Here is a 17,179-nt window from a genome sequence, read left to right as displayed (position 1 = left end):
TCCTACATGAGGAAACTTGTTCTAGTTAAAAGCGTTCTTGTGAGACTTGCATAGCAGATCCACTTTAACACAACCCCACCATCCACAGAATAACTTCTCTGTCAAATTTGTTCCTTTTAAAAAATAAATTTAGAAAATACAACATCTGATTCTTCAGCAATATTTATTTTTGTCAATCTAAAGACTAAGTTCAAGTGCCTAAAACCTGGTTTATAATCATTGGTCTTTGCACTACTTTTAATTTTTTTAATGTTTTTTTTGTATTTTTGTTCAGAACATAAAATTATTGACCTACAGGTTCCTTTCATTAAGTTTACTTAATACCAAATGTAATAAGAATATTTTTCTCTTTTCTAGGGATTCCCTTAGAGCTGAGAAGGTTGTGAGTTGTGAAAGGTAATTTCCTGAGTCGTCTGAAAAACATTTATTTAATCCTGCTTGTGCCCCACTGAGACCCTCTGAGACTGGGCAGCTGGTACTGCTGCTGTGTTCTGTGCCCTACTGGTGAAACACCAACTAGAACAGGATTGTGATTCTGCTTCAGGGCTTTAAATGCTATTAACTAATTAAATTAGTTAATAAAGTAATACAATTTTTCTTCCTGTCATGAATAAGGGGTCATAATAAGCTTCTTGCCTTTGGGGATTTCTTTCCTTTGAGGCTTGCTTCCACGTTACTGTGTAATTTTTGAACAGAAAGACCAGTGCTCCTAGAACTAATAACAGCAGCACTAACAAAATTGATGTCAAGTAGGGTATAGAACTCTGTCTACAATCCAGACTCTTTGTGCATGTACATAGGCAAGTATCTTTCCCTTTCAAGAGATGGGAACTTAATAACAAAGCAAACAGGAGTGGCAGTCTGTGAATTTATTAAATTCTTATACAGTCATTCTACTGAAGATGTTGGGGACTTTGAGGGAACCTGCTGCAGACTGACTTGGATAAACTTATAGTGTAGGTTTGCTGACCTAGGTGATTGGAAGGCATCTTTTGGAGTTGAGGTGGATAACACCTGAATTTCACTGGCACAGTGAAAGGAGTGAAGCACAGCCTCCTATGAGGGAAGAAGGAAGGTCAGGGGTACTGATGCTAAGGGTGTAGGAGAAGTTCTGTTACAAGTGGCTTGATTGCTAGAGAATCTCTGTTGGAGTTATATGTATAGATTGTTGCCATTTTATGGAGGAGATTTCATGACAGACTACATATTAAAAGCTATTTTATTGTCCTTTCCTTGGAGTATGCAAAATGACTCTTTAAAGCACTTCTGCAATTATTGTATATGAAAATTGTTCATAAGGTAATGCTACAGACGTGAGGATAAGGTCTGTTCTGGAATGGAGAAAAAAGAAAATATTTAGGAAACCTCTTTAGAGAGGAAATGTGAACACTAACTGTCTGCCTGATGATTGAGTAGAGGAGTAATTAATGAACTTCTGACCTGTGATTTCTAAGGAGTAGTCATTTGCTTCAGTGTCTAATTGGTATAGACTTGTTTAAAAGCAAAATAAAATCCAGCACATGTGATCTGAAAAAAATTTAAATTCTTTGTTCTTGGTAGTGCTGTAATGTTCCTTTGACACTTAACATGTTCAAGCAGGTGTATTTTTTTTCTTTTGCAGTGGGCCTGTTCTAGAAGATTGTGATAAATTTGGTTTCAGCACTAAGTCTCCTGAGCAGGATGATATATCTTCAGGTAATATTTAAACAAGGTATTTGCTTTTATGTATAAGCTTCTTAAAAACTGTAACTGACAGTTCAGTAATTTCTATTGTATTCAGCTTGTCCAGAACAAGAAATGCAGATTTTATTGGCTGTCCAAGTGTGTGGTACAGCATGCCAGCTTTATGTTGTTAGCTTTGGGAGAACACAGCTATCCATGGTTTGGCATCTTGCCTACCAGGATAAAGTCATTCTTTCCAAAATACTTTGAACAAAATTTTCAGGCTCAATTTGTACTGGTTTGATGTGTTGCCCTGTGATGGTGCTGTGTGCAGTCACTTCAGGCAAACCTGAGCCAAATTACAGCATTGATAGAGCCGTGGCCTGTTCACCAAAGAATACTTTGGTTTAGTGGTTTTTCGGGAGGATTGTTTGTTTGCTTCATTTGTTTTTTTGTGTTAGTGGAGTTTTTTTTTGTTTGCTTTGTTATGTTAGGGGTTTTTGGTTAGTTTATTGGTTTGGTGTTTGGGGGTTTCTGTGTGGGGAGGGTTATTATTTGATTTCAGTTTTAAATTTCACTACACAAGTTCCATATGTTGTTGAAATGAACATGAGCCCTGGAGATATGAAGTCTTTTTGTTAGTGTTTCAGAGCCAGATGTGAATGTTATTAGTCCATGCAATGCTTCCATCAGATACCTAGTTTTGTGTGTGTTCTGGTAAAACAATTGTTCTAAAATTAGGTTTGAGTAATATAAATCTGAATAACCTTGCACTTTGATCAATAAAATTATATAGTTTATAATTTGTTAATGTTCCCTTTATCAAGAGGAATAGGTCTAAGGAGTATTTACTTGAAAGTATCGTTTTCAAGTAATTTTTAAGTTTACTCTGTTTAAAACTAATTACAGATACTGTTTATCTACACTGGATTTCATACATGTTTATAGCAAAAGGTGTTAGTGGAAGCACTATCTTTGGGACTTCTGTTTGTGTTACTTTTGGTTGCTTCTAGTTGGCATATTGAATAAAAGTCAGGAATAATAAATGCCTTTGGTGGGATTTTTGAATGTATTTTCAGATAATTCTGAGGACTTGAATCACAAATTAAGGCATCTCTTGTCAGATGAAGTGGCAAGGCATAAAATAGGTAAGAATATTTTAAAATATCATGTGTGTAAATGCAAATGCATTTTCAACTTGATGTAAAGGTTGCTGAAGGAGACACAGGCAACCACCTAGAAATGGGTTCATCTATTTGTATTTACAGATAGAATTTGTTATTTCTTCAGGTATAGCCCTTCTTTTAATTTAAAAGTTTTTTTAAAAAACTTCTAGTGTTTCCTTTTTTATTGCTCTGTTCAACAATTATATTTTTAACTGCCACACTTCCATTTTTCATGGTATTTTGTTAAGGAAACTTTCAGGTGTGACCATCCAGAGGCCACTCTGGCAATCACAGTCCCACCACCACAGACTTTTAAGTCCTGGGATTGAAATCCCGTTACAGTGGATGGCTCCAGTGCCCTGACAGGTGCCCCATTTGACTCCCTTCACAGCCAGACAAGCTTTCCTTGCTGGCCTGACCCTGGGTTTCCTATAGCAGAGTCTCAGACCTCTGGTTCCTGTAAGTAATTTTATGGTGTAGCAACAGCTTAAACTGGAACAAAGGACTACCTGGGCTTTTGTACCCTCACAGTCTGTGTGCTCAACAGTCCAGGGGCTTCCAGCTCAGTCCTCGGCCTCTGCTGTGTCCCTGCGTGTCCCGTCACCGGGCTGGGCCACAGGCCCCTGTGCCTGTTGTGCAAAGGGTCAGCATCAGTTCATGACCTCTTGCCTGAGACTCCCACCCAGAGCTCCATCTCTGGCTGGCACTGCAGCTGCACACACAGCTACATCCACTGAATATATTCCTAGAAAACTGAGTCAGGACAAACTCTTACTGTTCAGTGAGAACAGTAAGAGTTTGAATTGGTTTTATGCAGTAAAACTGAGGGTGCAAATAACCTGCCTTCTGTGGTGGTCTGAGTCTGGATAAGATGGAACAATGGGCATGCAGTCAGCTGTAGTTCCATGCTTGTCTGTTTTACATTGTGGAGGGTTTTTTATTGGCTTCATTATTATTTTATGCACTACACTTCAGTTGTCTACCTTCAAAAACTGTTTCAGAAACTGTTTTGTATTTACCATTTTTAACATTTAAATATTCTTGAATAATTTGCTCTGAGGTCTTAAGGGGCTTTTACTCTTTCTTACAGAAAGAGTAACTTTCTGTAAGAAAGTAACTACAAACACTAAAATATCATACTGTATTCATATATGGCAGCTTACACAACTTGAAGTTGAGATGATGTGATTAGTACATGTGAAGATAAATATCTGAGAAATCATGGAAATATGTGTAGTTTCTTTTTGCAAAAGTGCTGCTCTTCTGGACTCTGGAAACAGGACTTCTGAGTCTGGAAGAAAAGGATGTACTTGTGCAGTCTCTGTTACCCTCCCCTTCCCATAACTGAGGCAGTACCTTTTTGTGGTTGCTAATGAAATCCCCCGGATTCAGGCAGGGTTCTTAGTCTGTCAAGAGCTTTGTTTTCACAGATGTAGCATGTTTTCTGTCCTTGAGCTTGAGCTCCTAATGTCTGTGTATCAGTGGTTCACTAAGATAGATAGAATGAAATCTAATGTCAACTCAGGGTGGTGATTGTTTAAGAAAAAGGAGGGTGAGGTACTGATGTATGCAAAAGAAGGTGTTTGGCAATACTTGAATCCTATTTTCTTGTCACGATAGCAATGTGATAAAAATACCAGCTGGGAAGTGCTCATCCTTTTGTGGTACAGAGCAAGAGGAAAAAATACTTAATATTTTCTGTCTCTGAATTTTTCTTTCATACTTAATGTGAATGACTTCATCCTTCAAATCAGTAATGCCTTCCAACACACCTAATGTTCGTCGGACAAAAAGGATACGCCTGAAACCTCTGGAATATTGGAGAGGCGAGCGCGTAAATTATACTATGAATCCTTCAGGTATTGGTTCCAAAATACCTATTTGCTTCCTTCTGATAGAGTATAAAAGATAAGTCTGTGATTTTATCTTGGGCTGTGCAAGTTTTGAGATGCTTATTATTGGGTAACTTCTTTAAAAAAGATTATTTGTGGTCTCCAGTTATTAAGTCATCTCTCCACATAGTTTTCTTCTCTTCTGACACTTCTGTGTCAGCTGAAAATAATATCAGCAGAGCATTTTAAGTACTTTTGTCTTCACTATTGAAGGAAGAACAGAACAGTTTCTCTGTACTAGTGGGTTTTTTATGTCAGAGATTGTGTATGATACTGGAAAAAGAGGCAATCTACTGCCTCATTCATTGGAGCGTTTCTTTTTGTGTGGGGATTGTTTTCCAGAGCAGATACTCTTAACATTTTATAGTCTCAATGTTAAATACCTTAAGTGAGAAAATAGGTCTTGTTCGCAGGAATTTTTTTTATTGACAATTCAGCCTAATGTAGTCCTTACCTAATTAATTAATTCAGTTAAAAATAGTATTTTTTTATGTCCCTAAAAGGGATATTTTGTCTTAAAAAATTATTTGCATGTCATGGGTTTCTGAAATGTTCTTTGACTGAAATTTGATCAAATAATTTTCAAAATGTCTCAAGTTGCATTGCAAAGTACTTAATGTTGGAAAGCTTTTTGGTTTGTTTTGGCTTTCTGAAGCGATCTGAAAAGTTTGGCATCAAGGAAGTGTATTCTCAATTGAAATGCTGATTGGCTGTGCAAGTTTGCATTCTTTTAAATTTACTATGAGTTAGTGGACTTTGTTTAACTTCCTTTTGTTTCAGGAGGGCTTGTGATTAGTGGACTAGTGCATCCAGAAACAGAATCTCCCAGGAAGAGTAAAAGGAGAAAGGATCTTCCCAAGCGGAAAGGAGATAAAAAAAGTAGGAACACAGATTTTTCCTTTGGATACTTAGAAAAATCTCTTTAATGAAATGCTCTACTCTCTAAGATTTTTGTCCCATAAACATTCAGTTCTCTCTCTGGGTGAAAATAATTCTATAGCATAATTTATTAATATCATCTGATGAGGGAAATCCTGCTCCTACCGGATCTATAGCAATGCTGTACATTCTTGTAAAATTGTTCACTTAGCATAAGAAAGGAAGAAATGCTGGACATTCTCAGAAGTGCTGTTGTGCCTTTAAGTCAGGGGCTGCAGAAACTAAACTGTACTTATTTTGTGTTCAGATCATGATGCTAGTGTGCACAATTAAGGTATAAAAACTTATAGCCATTTTGCTGGTACCTGTAATAACACATCTAAGAATGCAGTGGAGAGTGTCAGTAGGACTTCAAGCTGTTGTAGTTTAAATACAAAACCACAACATGGTAGGTGAAGAGAGAGCTTTAAGAGCAGTGCATAAAATAGTTAAAAGTGGGGTATAAATCTATGTTTAAACAGAGACTGTCTGACTAGTAGATAATAAATATATAAGTAGTGCTCAGAAGAGAGAGTCAAAGTCCAAAAGCTAAATTATTTTTGCTGTGCTCTTTGGCAGATGTTTTAATGCTAAAAAGCCTTTCTTTATGGGGACTGTCTAGAGCTTTTGGTTGAAGCTGAAACATTTCTCTGTGAAGTTATAGAACTAATAATAAAACAAGTGCTAACAAACATATAAAATGCCATATGGTTCTAGCACTAAACTAATCAGGGCTGACATAATCATCAGAGAAATAAGGATGAAAATTATCCCTGTTGGTACTGATTTCTGATTCTACATGAGTTTCATGTAAGTTTTATTCCTTACCTCAAAAAGAAAGTGGTAGGACTAGAGAAGGTTTGAGGAAAGCTCATCAAAAGCCTAGAAGGACTTCTGTAGTAGTGAAGACTCCTCAGCCCTGAAGAGAATACTATGGAAACCTCTAAGGAAGAGGTCTAAAAACACCTCTGAAGCCTGGAGAAGGGAAATAAAAATAAATGGTCTTGTTGAGGTTTTCTGCTTGTTTTGTTAAACACAAGAACTAGAAGGTGTGGAAAGAAGACAGTGAGAGCTGGGTTATTCAGCAAAATAAGGTGGTCATTCTCACTGTGTGCTTCCTGCCCAGAATATTGTGCATAAAAATATTTATGTAGTTTCAAAGCAAAAAGCAGATACATGAACAGGAGACTTAACAGGAGAATTAATAACTCTAAATAAAATGTGCGAGCTCCAGGTTAGAGGTGGAAAGTATTCCGTTGAAGTGTCAGTATATTATTATGGCATTTTGGGGAATGGAAGGAATATCTCCTTTGGGCCACTGATGGGAGACAGGACCCTGGTCTACATCAATATTTGATCTAAGTGCAGTTTGTATTGTAATATAAATAATTTGCAGCCCATGAGAACCTGAGCTGATAGTGACTGTTCACACTGTATCTTACAAGAACCGTTGGTTGCTTCAAGTGCCTTTGAGCTGTCTTCCGGAAGGGATTGATTTCCTCTGTGACAGACGTTGATCCTCAGAGATAGTCTTTTGCTCACATCCTTGAGTTTTAGTGATGCATGTAAGGCCTGTCAGCCAAGTAAAATTTATAGCAAAAATTCTTATTTGTTATTGATACAATAAAAATTCTGTTTTTATAGAATGTGGCTATAGAGTTACACCTGTTGCTGCTTCTTTTTATGGACACATGTTTATGTTGGAACAAAGCTGTTCAAATACAGTAACTTTCTTCCTCCCTGACTGTCTTGCTGTAAGAGTGTTTAAGCTGTCATGAGTGCCTACAAAGTGCTACAAGTTGCCTTTAGCATGCTTCTTCTGTCTGTGTTTCAAGAAGTTTCCTGTGAGCTGTAGAGCTAAAATTGTCTGCTTAAGAGAATTCTGCAAGAGAGCTTTGGGATATTTATTCTGCCATGAACATTCTAAAGCATCTCTTTTCTGTTTGAAAAGCATAGTGTTGTTATCAGTTCTTAGGATATTTCTTTCTCTGGAAAAACCCTTTTTATTGGAGCAATAGTTCTCAGATTTAGAACTTACAGTGAGATTGCTGTAATGTTATTTCTTGAGAAAAGGAAAATTGGACATGTGCTTATCTTTTCAACACTTTCTCTTTTAAGTCTCCTGATACCTATCAGCAGTAGGTTGAGCAAAAACACTTGTTCTTCACACTTCATGATGTATTTCATATTCTCTCAGCATCTGTTGCTAGAAAAACACTTCTCTCAAAACATAGAGTTTAGTTTTGAGTAAATACTATTGTTAATAGCATAGGATAAATAGTTGGCATTTCTCTAAGAAATTCCATAGTACTTAGAGAGTGTTCATCTATTACACACAGAGATTATTTCAATGAAAACACATTTTCAAAGAATTGTTATGGATGGTTTTCTTTGTTTGAAGGAAGAGTATTCAGTCTATTTAGTCACTTACTAAAGGAAATGTAAGTACTTAATGTGTGACATTAGAATTGTGGAAAAGTTATGGTTAAATGATAAACTTTTAAAAATACATATTGATTACTTTTTGGTTTTGTTTTGGTTTCTTTATATCCTCAGATAGAAAAGAGGTACCTGCAAGTTTGGACCCCATTTTAGCTGATGCATCTAAGCCAGCTGTTGTACTGGACCCAGTAACAGATAAGGAAGTGCCTCTAGGTGAGTTGAATAGATATGCCCAAGGGACTTCCTGAACTGTGTAGACTTACAAGAAAAATAAATGTTCATGCCACATTAGGCATAAAAAGGTGAGGTTTTGAAATAGTCATTGCTCTTCTGAAGGAAGTTCTGAGGGAGACACAAGAAATGTCCTGATTTTTCAGCTAAATATTGAGTCTAGCTTTTGTTATGAAACAATATGTATTGCACTGAGCATGTAACAAGAATAATTGTGTGGTAGCATTAATGTTAATCTCCTGGACATTTTTTGTAGATTGTATAAACACTGCAAACAGTCCCTATTACGTCTTCAAAGATGAAGCAGTAGAAGTATACAAAAACTTGAATACATCTCTTTTTGCAACTGGTACATTGATTCTGAAACCATATAAAGAAAAAGGGCACCAGTTTGTCCACATGGATACAATAGTAAGTGTTCTTTTTAAAAATTTTTATCAAATGGACTTTGTAAACAGAAGATCTGTTGGGGGAGTTGGAAATAACATATGAAGTTGAGAGGTCCCCTCACCCCCCAAAACAAATAAATATTAATTAATAGTTTGTTGAAGTACTTTGCATGCACATTGCCCTGCTTGCTTTGTATTAAATCTGTATGTCCATATGCTCCTACTTTCTGGATCTTGCAGGCAAGCTAGAAATATCAGAAAAATAAAACATGACCCCATCCTCCTTTTGAGTTGTGCATCTTGTTTTTCATCAGGATAGGGAAAGGGGATTGCAGCTCTGCTGGCTGATTTGGGTTTTTATTTTTGTTAGGTGTATGCAAGTGTTTTCTTGGATATCTTTCTGAAATGTTGCTAACCTTAGAACCCTTTGGCTTCCATTAAGGCTTTCCATATTATCAGTGGCAAGGTTATTTTAACATTACACAAGACATCGTATTGCCTGACTGCAGGGGACTCCTTCTATGTTCCACCAGGTGAGTGCATGTGTCTGAGACCTGTTTGTTGGGAGGTGCAGGAGACTAAATTAGCATGCTAGGAATCAAAACCAAACAGAATGATTGAATACAGAATGGGACAGTACAGGGTGATGAAGAATGGAATGTGACACAACACTGGACATTGATGATCTAATGGTTGAATGCAGGGGTACACATACCACTTGTTTATGTGAGTTGGCCTCAAAGTTTTGATGACACTACCAAATTCTAAGAGTAAATTTCTCTTGGTAATCTGATTCTGTCACTAGCTGTAATGTTGAGGAAATATCACGGAGAGCCTAATGTTATTAGTAATTAATATAATTGTTTCCATCACCATGTGTGTGCTGCTGTTTTCCTGTGTAAAATTATGAGAATCCATTTGGATCAATTCACCATATTTTGTGCTTTGTGGTTGTATGTAGAAGGTTCAAACTATCTTGTTGATTCATATGAAGTTGTAACTTCATATGATTTTTGAGAATTTAAAGACCTGATTTTGTCCTTCTGATATAAAAGTGACATGAATTCCATGTGGGAGGCTGTTCATCAGTGAATTAAGACACTAGTCCAGAGATTTTGTAGTAGTGTTAAAGCAGGCTGTTCATGAAACTGTAGGGCTTTTGTATAGCTTTCTTGTGAAGGGGCTTATCTTTAGAAAATAAGGAATTAGCCCTTTTTTTTCCCCTGTTAACTTTTCAGCACAGTGTGCTGACTGAACAGTCATTGCTCAGTTAATGCTTGGTGCTTTGAAGCTGTTTTTTGATGTTTCAATCTTAAAAGTCTAATGGGTCTGCAGAGACAATTTTGTAACTTGCTTTTTGGGAAAGCAGATTATATAAAATGCTGAAAGTTTTGTATGACCATAAGAATCTACTTCATTCTTCCCTGCTTCCTGATGGCTGGTCTCGGTATGGCTGGATGGGCAATGCTGTGTTTGTGGCAGGTGATCTCTTTAATTCATTGTGTGACTGTATATGAGTGTGAGGATGTTGCTCATTCCCAGTGTTCAGCGCCTATTAGATCATTTGTGGTCATGTTAGTGTGCAAATCTCAAGTGAAGATCGACAGATACGTTTCCATGTGTGGTTTTTATTGATAGTTTCTGTAGGAATAAATTAAAGTAAATTTAGTCACCTTTAAGTTTTATTGTGGGTTTTGAGAGCTGGGAGCTCATCCCTGTTACATTCTTCCCAGTAAAAATCTTCTAAGCAAAGATCAAAGTAAATGACCCTAGCTGTATTCCTTGTCCTCTCTTTGAAATGCACTGACCTGCCTGTAAAAATGGCATCCTACATTAAGAGCTAATGTTCCTTCTGTTAAAATAGATAAAATTAACTATATTTGGCTGAAGACAGGAGAGGAATTCAAAAATTGCCAGTGGCTCCTAATAAAAACTTACTCTGTTTTTATTTGCAGGAAATGGATATAACATACGTAATCTTCTGAATGAAGAAAGTGTTCTTCTCTTCACACAACTCAAAGACAGGTGAAGAACTTTCTGCAAAGAAATTTGCTTGAACACCTGTCAGATTTTTATGTTCTGAAGTTCTTTTTTTATGTACAAAAATATTTGAACGGACCCAGCCTAACATTACAAATGAATACAGAGCAGCTGAAATCAGTATAAGAAGAGTTGAGGGAAAAAACCCAGAAGAATGTTGGTAGTTTGCTGTCAAACTGAAATGGCATGCTGAAGGGCCTTGCTCTGCATCAGTTACTGTTCTTGTGCCATCCAGTGACAGAAAGATATAAGTATGAAATGTGTGGGTATATTTGTTGTTCCAAATTGTATCAATATGCTTAATCTCCCTAAAGATGCTTAGCACTTGACAAAACCCTGGCATCTTCAGCTAACATCTGATAGATAGTCTTAACGACTGCCTGGTACAACCTGCTTAGAGTAATCTCTGTTTAAATGACAAACCTGCTGTTTGCATTCCAGTAATTGTTGTCTGGGAGATAGGCTGCTGCAAGGCTGCTGTGCTGGGGTCCAGCTGCCTTCTCATATGTTAATGACAGGCACCCCTTCCTTGTCTGGCAGCTGGATGATTAGTGCCTCCAATCTGAATAGGAAAATAGGAGCTCTTAAGTAGGAGCTTATCAGTTGTGTCTTTTGGGTGGAAGCTATGGCCTGATTAGCTCTGAACGTTGTTGATAGCTTTATTTTGTGTAACAGTGATAGGTCATTGCCAAATGTATTACTTTAATATCTCTTTTTGATTTGCTTGCTGTGCTCCTGGATAATAATGAGGACCTTTGGGAAAGCTGTAATTATACTGTATACTCCAGAAGCCAAGTCTAGACAGCAGATGGTATACATAGCATTTGTCTCCCAAGCTCTTCGAGGTTCCTTCTGGCTGAAGATAAGCATAAACTACAGCTCTTCTCATATGCTGCTTTCTCTCTCTGGCCATTGCTATCCTCAAAGAGGAATAATAAGATAAGAAAATATAAGGAATAAGGAAAATCGAATTGGAATTGTGAACTTTTAAGGACCTGACAGTTGAGCACTAACCTTGTAACCAGTCTTGGCCATGATCTTTATGCTAAATCTAGAGTATACATTAAAGTAGGAAAGAGGAATTGGCTTTTAGCTGTCAGCTAACATCCTGTGTCTGTGAAAGGGCTTGGACACCAAGATTACCAGGATGTCTCTGTGAAAGATCCTTTGGATTGGGGAATCTGAGCTAACACTTTGTCATTCTCTTTCAAGCAGTAATTCCTATGGTTCGTGCATATAAAGACTGACAGTGGAAATACTTGGTAGAAGTTGTATGCTGTCTATTCATTCTTGTTTAAGTCATGTGTAACTCTGAGAAGATGAAACAGGAACATGCCATTTAGTTCTGTCTTGAAACAAACTATTTACTGTCAGCATTCAGACTGCACCAAAAGTCCATTTTTTCCAGCCTCAACTTTTGTAAGCCGTTAAAGAGTTAAAAAGGAAAAAAGTCGTTTAGTTACTAGATGTATATTTGATGGCAGGTTTTGTAAATTTTGGACTTGAGTTTGTCTCTTCAAGGTCAGCAAGATTCAAATAATGACCTTCCTGTGCTGGAGCCATACCAGCTACCAGATGGGCACACATGCTGTCTCACTGCTTGAGGGGATCCCACCCACTAAAACGTTTAGTTTTTAAGTCTTTCTACTCCTCAGGCCTACAGAGATCTGGAAGTTTGCCACTTGGAAAAAGTACAGGGCTAGGATTAAACCAAAGACTCTGCTTCTGAAAGCAGGTCTCCCCAGCAGTCAGGCCATGGATGTGATGTCTCTGATCCCAGCAGCAAATTGGTTCCAGTTGAAAATCAGAACAAGAAAACTTTTCAGTAATGTTAATGGCCAGGGAGTTCTGAAGAAAAATACTCTGCAAATTCTTTTCTGTGTTACCTGTCTGCAGATTGGGCAGCAGAAGGATGGGTACTTAAGGGATTAGTGTAAGTAACTTATGTGGATGGACTGCAGGGCTCGTGGTCCTAAAGGATAGTGTGGGTGGATGCTGTGGCACATCAGGCGCTGATGTGTCTTTGCCCAGTGCAACTTGGCAGCAAGATCATGAGCAGGTTTTCTTTTGGGTCAAGTGAAATGAGTCCTTCAGGATGCTTTCTTAAGCAGAATTAATGTGTACAGACCTTTTCCTGACACAGGCTGAAAAGTGCAGGTTTCAGGTCAGCATGCCTGTTTGTGTTTTCCTAATTCTGTGGCTGGGAGTATCAAGAGAACAGGGCAGATTTGGTAAAGTATGTCACTTTAGGCTGGCTGGTTTTGTTGCTCTCTGGCTGGTTGGTTTTGTGGGAGAAGTGTCCTGTGTAGTTTGCAGACAACATTTTGTAGCTGGACTATATCTGAATATGTTTGGGGTTTGCTTTTTTTTTAAAGAAGCAATATCGGATTTGCCACAGGAGGTTCTCTGGAATATTGTTCTGATTTAGCAACAATTCTATTATTTGTCAGTAGATGGGGCTTCAAGCACAGCTCTTAGTCCTTTGTTGGCTTCTATGCTCATTAGGGTCTGGTTTTTGAAAGGCAGGAAGAACAGTGTGTTACAGGTGGAGGTAAATTTAGTTGAATTTTCTTGCAAGGAGATGTAGATCAATTGCTATTCACAGTAAGACTTAACTACTGAATGTTGCTAAGTTCATTCAGTTACATGGATGTTGTACTTGTTGCAGCCACTTGCACAAAATTGTTCTTTAAAACATTCGTGCACAGCAGGACCTGGGTTGTTCAGTGTTGGTCTGGATTGCATTTCAGATTTTTTCTTCAACTCGGCACTTGTTAGAAATTTGCTGCTGTGTCATTAGCCTAAATATAGTGTGAGGAGGTGCAGGAGAATGTTTTGAATGCCAGGACTCCTATGGCTGCTGAGTTGTGCAGTGTGTCAATCAATACTCTATTGTTAGTGAGAAGCAGCAGCTGATGTTTCACCTCTCCCTGGTCTTGTTTTGGTTCTGCTTCCTACGTTTTTGTATACAGCAGGCCAAGTAGGATATTGCAAAGAAATAAGCCTTTTCTGAAATTTGAGAAGTTAGTGCTCTTTCTGCATATGTGTGAGTCTTTTTACCAGCCTATTTTCTGCTCTGCTGAGTAATCTCACTTCCACTGGCCACTGTGTTTTAGTCAGGTGTTTGTGGAGCTAGGCTGTAGTTGGTTAACCAGTGTTACCTGTTCTGGAGAGAAGTTGGGATCTTTGTCTTGAAAGAGACATGTTGTCTGTGAGATACACTTACTGTTCCTGGAGGGTACATACTGATGTCCTAGTGGATATCCATGTTTCAGTATTTTTATTAAATAATAATATAATAAATGAATCATTTAATTATTGAATTATAAATATTCATTTTTTTTATCAACAATAATTGAGAGAGCTGGAAACAAAAGCCAAGTCACATATTTCAGCTTCATGTTAATAGGTTCATATGTTCTATATCAGGTACTATGGTAACATCCAGGGGCTTGTTTTAAGAGGCCTAACTGAGAAGCCATTCCACAATAAAAAGTCAGAGTTTTGCAGGCTTTGGCTACCTCCAAAAAATTGAAGGTTAGTAGGTTCTTTTGCAAATCTATCTTTTTGTAGTTTCATTTGGTTAGAAAGCTGTTCCTGTTTTATTAAACAAAGCTTTTTGAAGCTTAAATTAGCAGAAGGATGATTGCAGAACAGTCAGATGTGTATGCACATCCATATTTGTACAACTCTGTAAACATAAAATAGGAGATTGTGAGCTGTGTAATTACAGACAAAATAAACAAGACCAATAAAACAAACTGTTCAGGCACATATACAGCTTCTATTTTTCAAGTGCACAACTGAACTGATTATCCAGAGATGATTTTAAATTAACATTTGGGGAATGCAATAAACTTAAAGAGCTATTTCCTCATTTCTTAACAGTTGAAAAGGCATTTCAGCATGAAGGAATATTTCTTGTATTTCTACTGCTGTATATAGACTCTGCATGATGTCTTTTGTAATACAGGATTTACTTTTAAGTGGTGATTGATTGCAGGTGATATATCTAACTGAAGAGCATGGACTATGCCTCTTTAATGGTATTGACACCTGTTGTAACTGAATATCTTAGTTTTTCCAAGCTGGTACATTTCCTTGGCAGAATCCTGTCACTTCACAGATGTTCACAAATATAATCAGAAGAGCTCTCAAAGGCAAACTTTTTGGGTTGCACGGATGAGCTTCACTTAGGATTTGACAACCAAAGTGAGTCCTGTGGTCCAGTTCTAAGAAGAAAACATGGTTGATTATCATTCAGAACAGTAGGCTGAAGATTGTTAAGAAACAAATATGTTAAAAGGTTTGCCTGCAGAGCTGTTCTGTGTTTTTAAGTCCACTCACAAAGCTTCTGTTCTGATCTGCTTCAGTTGAGCTCCTTGCCCAAGTAAAGGTACAACATAGAAGTTTGTAAAACCACAGGTGCTTTGCACTACGTCTGCAGTCCTGTTTGGGGCGCAAGAGCAACAGTGATTGAAACAAGGAGCTGGAAGAAACAAAATGTTTACTTTGTCAGCCTGACTGTTGAGATGCAAGTCTAAAAGTGTTCACAAAAAAGAACATTAATGTCTAGAATAAGATTTTTAATTTCTCTTTGCAGCTTGATAGGTAAAGACTTTTAAATCTGAAAACTGAAGAATTCCAGTACTCTTGACAAATATTTAGGAAGTTTATTAAATGGGTGTGATAGCTGTTAACACACATTATTTCATTTCGCTTATTAAATTTTTTCACTGTGATAGTGTTTAAAGATTACTTTTCCTGTGTTTTCAGTAACAGTATTTGAAATGAGAATTGATCAAGATGGCAGATGCATGGTAATGCTGTGAGGATGTCTTCTGGAGTCAATGTCCCATAAAGAGGGAGAGGAAAGGAGTGATATGAGAGGTGTAAACATAATGAAGAGCTTTATGTTAGTGGTCTAGGTGTTACTGACTGGTCTAGGTTATGCAAAGCATTTTCAATGAAGCTCAATAACTTTGAAAAGATTGATATGGGAAAGGTTTTCTGGTGTTGGTGCCGCAAGGATGCAGCTGTCTCTGCTGGTAACCCACACTCCTGATTTGGGATTCTAGTAGTGATCTGATCACTTGCGTTTAAGAGCATTGTCATCTTATCTAAAACTACAAGGTTCATTTAATGAGCATGATGTATAATCCACTGAAGAAGGAGCCTTAATTTAATGAATTTTACCCTTTCTTTATCTTAGCAACACTTGTGTTGTACAGTGGGGGTAATTACAAGAATTGAAAGTTAATTACAAAAAAGTTTTTTTCAAATATTATCTGAACTCGAAATTTTATTGCTGACAAAGAGGGGGCTCCCATAGGATGCAGTAGCCTTTACACAAAAGAAACCTAGCACTTCTATATTTCAGTTAGTGCCAAGTGAGCTCTGAGCTAATTAATCAAAATAAATTTACAATTAAGCCCAGGAAGGAAGACTAATTAAGTAGACAGTTAAGAAAAATGCTGAAGAAGGGAGCAACCTTAAGGGGAAAGTGTGAGACTCCCAGTACTGGCCCATGAAGGACAATTAAGTGATGATTCCAGAGGCCTTTTTGCATCCAGCAAATGTTGTCTGCCTTTTATTATGGCTGATTTTCTTAGTAGAAGCAGACATTTGCCTGATGAGTAACTCAGCTTTACTGTACACTCTTAAGGTAGTTCATAGGTAAAGCAGAGAGGTTGCTACAGCTATGAATTAGAACACAGCTCCCAGACTTGAACAGTATTTTAGATAGTGAAGAAGTCCCATTGTATTTTAAAGAAAAGCTAACTTTAAATGTTTGCTTTATTTCCCTCTTCATTTTGTGGCATACCAAATCCATGTTAGCATCCTATTTAACCTCTCAAACAAATTACATGGAGTGAACTATCAGAATATAGAATAGCTTTATTTTGTTCAGTTGCTCACCCCACTGAAGTTCACAGAATCATTACCTTGTCATGAAATGGCTTCTGCTGCTTATGTTCTTGTATTGAGTTTGTATGGCCAGGTTTTGATAGTGGTGAGGGGGTGGTTATTGAGATGGCTTCTGTGGGAAACCAGTAGTGGTTTCCCTGCCTCTGACAGAGCCAATGCCAGACAGCTCCAGTGCAAACCTGCCACTGGCCAAGGCTGAGCCACAGAGTTAGTGGTAACTATTCTGTGGTAACATTTAAGAGTGAAAAAATGCTACTGTGCAGAAGTAATTATTGCCAGAGAAGAGAGAAGGTGAGGCTATGTGAGAGAAACAGCCCTGCTCGCACCCAGGTCAGTGCAGAAGGAGCAGGTAAAGTCCTCCAGGCACTGAAACTGAGATACCTCTGCAGCCTGTGATGATAATGGGTGAGTGATCTCTCCCTGTCCTCATCTCAACCCAGGAGCCTTTCCTTATATTTCATCTTGCCTGTCCAGCGGAACAAGGAGAGTGATAGAGCAGCTTTGGTGGGCA

General features: G+C 37.7%; 1 protein-coding gene across 1 annotated transcript in view; it reads left to right on the top strand.

The window, feature by feature from the left end:
* CENPC (centromere protein C) overlaps positions 1–17,179 on the top strand; it is a 28,283-nt gene that overhangs the window by 7,739 nt on the left and 3,365 nt on the right. The window contains exons 10-18 of the mRNA XM_083860771.1: positions 358–396; positions 1,622–1,695; positions 2,742–2,810; positions 4,583–4,687; positions 5,501–5,599; positions 8,195–8,293; positions 8,568–8,722; positions 9,143–9,233; positions 10,656–10,725. Coding sequence (XP_083716897.1) covers positions 358–396; positions 1,622–1,695; positions 2,742–2,810; positions 4,583–4,687; positions 5,501–5,599; positions 8,195–8,293; positions 8,568–8,722; positions 9,143–9,233; positions 10,656–10,725 — 801 coding nt within the window. The remainder of the gene's footprint in view (positions 1–357; positions 397–1,621; positions 1,696–2,741; positions 2,811–4,582; positions 4,688–5,500; positions 5,600–8,194; positions 8,294–8,567; positions 8,723–9,142; positions 9,234–10,655; positions 10,726–17,179) is intronic.

This window comes from Zosterops lateralis, assembly GCF_965231275.1.
Source record: "Zosterops lateralis genome assembly, chromosome: 5".
Lineage (NCBI taxonomy): Eukaryota > Metazoa > Chordata > Aves > Passeriformes > Zosteropidae > Zosterops > Zosterops lateralis.
The sequence above is the reverse complement of the archived record's forward strand: the minus strand, read 5'-3'. Positions and strand labels throughout refer to the sequence as shown.